At 38.3% G+C, this 5270-nt stretch overlaps 1 protein-coding gene across 1 annotated transcript; it reads left to right on the forward strand.

Moving 5' to 3' along the window:
* Positions 1 to 789: 789 nt before the first annotated feature.
* LOC126611533 (phospholipase D alpha 1-like) lies at positions 790 to 5270 on the forward strand. Its single transcript, XM_050279839.1, has 4 exons — positions 790 to 956; positions 1206 to 1311; positions 2298 to 4197; positions 4609 to 5270. The coding sequence occupies exons 2-4, from the start codon at positions 1213 to 1215 to the stop codon at positions 5040 to 5042; spliced, it is 2433 nt and encodes an 810-aa protein (XP_050135796.1). The 5' UTR covers positions 790 to 956; positions 1206 to 1212; the 3' UTR covers positions 5043 to 5270.

Here is a 5270-nt window from a genome sequence, read left to right on the forward strand (position 1 = left end):
TTGGATAATTAAACGATTTCAAATGATATTTTTGTAAGAATGATCTTGAAATGAAGATTAATAAATTAAATAATTCCACCCGCTGATAAATACTCAAGATATACAAAATTATGAAGCACATTTTTTCTTACTAGAAGATGCTCCGTATTACAATTAATGAGTGTATTTATGAACCAGAAAAAAAAAGTGTATACCAATGGATATTTACTCCAACATCTTAATGAATCACTCTAAATGAGATTGTAACTTAATCATTTGCTGTAATGAAGATATCAAAAGCTTATCATTAGCTCAAATGCTAGTAGGGAGTCAAATTATTAATAACATAATTCAAATTACGCGTAATATTTTATTATTTTGATAAATTATATGATAATTATATAAAATTTATTTAAAATGTAGGGAGAAATATTTGAACTTATGAAGTACACTCTTCGTATCAATTTGACTAAATTCAGATCTGTTCAAACCCAACTTATACTCTAGCAAGATAGAAAAAAGAAAAAGAAAGGAAATGTGACTAGGGGTGACTGCAAAATTAGAAAAAATGGAAGTAGAATTCTCTCATCTCTTTTATTTTCTTTATCTTTTCCTCATTTCTTATTTGAACAGTCACGGTTAAGTCACCTTAACATCTTATATTAATTTTTTATAAAATAAAAAGATAAAATAAAAAATGTGAAAAGAGGAGATGGAAATAGGAGGATAAATAATCTTAGTCCGAAAAAAAGAAGGGGCTAAAAGCAAATTACACAAGAGAGGCAATCATGAAGAAAGGGAAAGAAAGGTGACCAAAGAGAGGACCATTCATCTTTCTCCACGGGTTGCTTTTGAATAGTTTATATTACAACACTGAGCCAATACCGGATCACATCCTCATTGCACTCCTCTCTTCCACCTTTGCTCTCTCTCTGCTTCTACACTCTCAAGATCTCTCTCTCTCTGAAACACAAAAAGTGAGTGCCTCTCAACTTTTCCATCTCTGATTAGCAATTGAGTTCAGTCAATTTTCGTGGGGATCAGCTTTAATTCTCACTCACCAATGCAAAATATGGAAAAATAATTTGTTGAGTACTTTTTGTCTGTGTGATCCGATGGGTTTCTGGTTTGTTTTGTGTAAAGTTTGAATATTTCTTGGTTTTTTGGTGGATTTGGGATCTGATGCGAAGTGGGTTTTGTTTGTTTTGGTTGACCATTGTGTGCAGGTGAGAAATGACGGAGGCAGAAAACCATTGGCTTCATGGGACGCTTCACGCTACGATCTATGAGGTTGATAAGTTGCATAGTAGTAGTGGGAATTTCCTCCGCAAGGTATATAATTTATGACTTTTTTTTTTTTTGTTGATTTGAGATCCGAGCTGGTAAGGGTGATTTGATCTCTTTTGTAATTTTATAGTGTTATGACCATATAATTCTGTGAGTATGTGTTGTAATGATCATTGGAATTTATAGTGGGCAAGTAGTAGAATTGTTAGCTAATTTTTTTTCACTAAAATAAAATGCGATCTTGTGTTTGTTGTTCAAATTGAAGATAAATGAGAAAATCGGGACTATTTCGATTTAGATATGTATAGATGTCCAGGATTTTTTTGAGCAGATGAACAATGCTAAGTCCACGATGTTAATTGTAGTAGATTGTTGTGCTCGTTGCCGACTGGTATGCTATATACATTAATTGGTAACTAGTATGTCCTCTCTGTGTGATATTTCAACGAGAAGGCGAGTTTATTCTGTTTATTAAACTTTTCGCATCTATTTTCTTTTTAATTGGAACGTGCAGTGTATCATATAGCTTTCCAGAGTTTCGTGTTTGATTTATCCTGTTAATCCAGTGAAATGCAATCATGTGGAGCATATAAACTCCACATAGCCGAAATTGATCTTTGGTTAAACTCTATCCTGTTATTCCAGTGAAATGCAATCATGTGGAGTGCTAAATGTTTAAGATTTATGCCTAGCCTTTCCAGTGCCCATTTATGATTTTCGATATGGTCACTGTTGATTTAGTTTGTCTATTTAGTTATATGAATTTTCATGTCTGTTACTTGAATCTGTTTGCTCGTGGAAGCTACTTTACTTTCATTTGAAATGTTTGGTCACAGATGTTCCTAGATAAGAAATGAAAAACCACTATCTTATTTCTGCTTTTCCTGGGCAGTTAATAGCCTCTCCTATGTCTTTTATGCTTTGCAATGCATACAGTTGTTGACAATTTTTTGTCTGGTGCTGAACAAGTCTGTTCAGTTTTGTGGGTATTTACCTTCGTATTGTCTCATATATGAATTTTTGCTGTGCAGATTGCAGGAAAAATTGAGGAGACTGTTGGTATTGGCAAGGGAATTAGTAAACTCTATGCAACCGTTGATCTGGAAAGGGCTAGGGTTGGTAGGACCAGGGTTATAGAGAAAGAGCCCTCTAATCCCAGGTGGTATGAGTCTTTCCACATTTACTGTGCTCATACTGCTGCAAATGTTATATTTACTGTCAAGGAGTCTAATCCTATTGGGGCATCATTAATTGGAAGAGCATATGTACCTGTTCAAGAACTCATAGAGGGGGAAGAAGTGGATCAATGGGCTGAAATTCTGGATGAAAAAAAGAACCCTGTCCATGGAAATCCTAAAATACATGTGAAACTACAATTTTTCCATGTTACAAAGGACCGCAGTTGGGGTCTGGGTATAAGGAGTCCCAAGTTTCCTGGAGTTCCGTTTACATTTTTCTCACAGAGACAAGGGTGTAAGGTTTCCCTTTACCAAGATGCTCATATCCCAGATAAATTTATTCCTAAAATTCCTCTTGCTGGAGGCAAGCGTTACGAGCCCCACAGATGCTGGGAAGACATCTTTGATGCAATTACTAATGCAAAGCACCTGATCTACATTACTGGTTGGTCAGTTTATACTGAAATTTCCTTGGTAAGGGACTCAAGAAGGCCAAAGCCTGGTGGAGACGTCACCATTGGTGAATTGCTTAAAAAGAAAGCAAGTGAAGGTGTTAGGGTTCTTATGCTTGTTTGGGATGACAGAACCTCTGTTGGTTTATTGAAAAAAGATGGACTGATGGCCACTCATGATGAAGACACTGCAAAGTTCTTCCAGGGTACTGATGTGCATTGTGTCTTATGCCCCCGTAATCCTGATGGTGGCGGGAGCATTATTCAGGGTGCACAAGTCTCTACCATGTTCACTCATCACCAGAAGATTGTGGTTGTGGACCACGACATGCCAAATGGAGAATCAGAGAGGAGAAGAATTGTTAGTTTTGTTGGGGGTCTTGATCTGTGTGATGGAAGATATGATACCCCCTTCCATTCACTTTTCAGGACATTGGATACTGCACACCATGATGATTTTCATCAGCCAAATTTTACTGGTGCCTCAATTACAAAAGGTGGTCCAAGGGAACCGTGGCATGATATCCACTCTCGACTGGAAGGGCCTATTGCTTGGGATGTTTTGTTTAACTTTGAGCAGAGGTGGAGAAAGCAAGGTGGTAAAGATTTACTTGTTCAGCTTAGAGAGCTGGAGGAAATCATCATTCCCCCTTCTCCTGTTATGTTCCCAGATGACCATGAGACATGGAATGTTCAGTTATTCAGATCAATTGATGGAGGAGCTGCTTTTGGCTTCCCAGATACGCCTGAAGATGCAGCTCGAGCTGGGCTTGTTAGTGGGAAGGATAACATCATTGACCGAAGCATCCAGGATGCTTATATTCATGCTATTCGCCGCGCAAAGAATTTCATCTATATTGAAAATCAGTACTTTCTAGGGAGCTCTTTTGCCTGGGAGGCTGATGGTATAAAGCCTGAGGACATTGGCGCTTTGCATGTAATTCCAAGGGAGCTTTCACTTAAGATTGCTAGCAAGATTGAAGCAGGGGAGAGGTTTACTGTCTATGTCGTTGTTCCAATGTGGCCAGAGGGGATCCCAGAGTCAGGATCTGTTCAGGCAATATTAGACTGGCAGAGGAGGACTATGAATATGATGTATGCAGATGTTAAGCGTGCATTAGATGCACAAGGTCTCGAGGAGGATCCTCGGACCTACTTGACATTTTTCTGCCTTGGGAATCGGGAGGTAAAGAAGCCTGGGGAATATGAACCCTCAGAGACACCAGAAGCAGATTCAGACTATCAAAGAGCTCAGGCAGCCCGACGCTTCATGATTTATGTTCATGCCAAGATGATGATAGGTAAGTCACACACTTATAAACTTCATGTTACTCACTTTTGACATATCTTTCTCATGGTTTTATATTCATGAACATTGTTCCTGCCACGCAACACCTGCATTCACATGTAGCAAGCCCAACTCTCTATTGAACTTTTGTTCTTGGTTTAAACTTTAGAATTTTAGCTGACCTTTGTCTTAGTTATGTTTTGGTTGTTGATTATGCAGCGACCGATACCTGCTTCTTGATATTCAGTTTCATGGTGTTTATCATTATATCAAACAGCTTCATATATATTACATAGTCTGCTAGAAAGAAATATACAAACCTTTCTACTATAGTGCTGTCTCTCACGGGACAATGGTGGTTCTATATTCTACCCATCTTGGTTACTACAAAGCACATAATTGACTCACTCTTGCGTTTCTGCAGTTGACGATGAATACATAATTATTGGATCTGCCAACATCAACCAGAGATCAATGGATGGTGCCAGAGACTCTGAAATAGCAATGGGAGCCTACCAACCATATCATCTGTCTGTCAGGGAACCAGCACGTGGTCAGATCCATGGTTTCCGTATGGCACTATGGTATGAGCACCTTGGCATGCTTGATGAGGCCTTCCTTCAGCCAGAAAGAATTGAATGTATTTCAAAGGTGAACCAGATTGCTGACAAATACTGGGATCTCTATTCAAGTGAGACTCTTGAACATGATTTACCTGGTCACTTGCTTCGATATCCAGTTGGTATTACCAGCGAAGGAGTTGTCGCTGAGTTGCCAGGATTTGAATTCTTCCCTGACACCAAAGCTCGTATTCTTGGTGCCAAATCCGACTACCTTCCTCCGATCCTTACTAATTAAGTGTGCTTTTTGTCACTTGGTTTGTAAAAACCTTCTACATTATCTTTGTTCTTACACTACTATTTGTGATAGTAGATTAATAAGTCCATCTGTGTCACTACCTGCATAGATGTTTTCTGTTGCTGGATGTTCATAGCAGGTTGGTGATTTGGTAATGTTGTGTGATTTGCTGACTGATGTAACTTATGAACCATGTTTAATTATTGTAATGTTATTTGGTTGTCTTCA

Source organism: Malus sylvestris, chromosome 17 (assembly GCF_916048215.2).
Source record: "Malus sylvestris chromosome 17, drMalSylv7.2, whole genome shotgun sequence".
NCBI classification, from domain to species: Eukaryota; Viridiplantae; Streptophyta; class Magnoliopsida; order Rosales; family Rosaceae; genus Malus; species Malus sylvestris.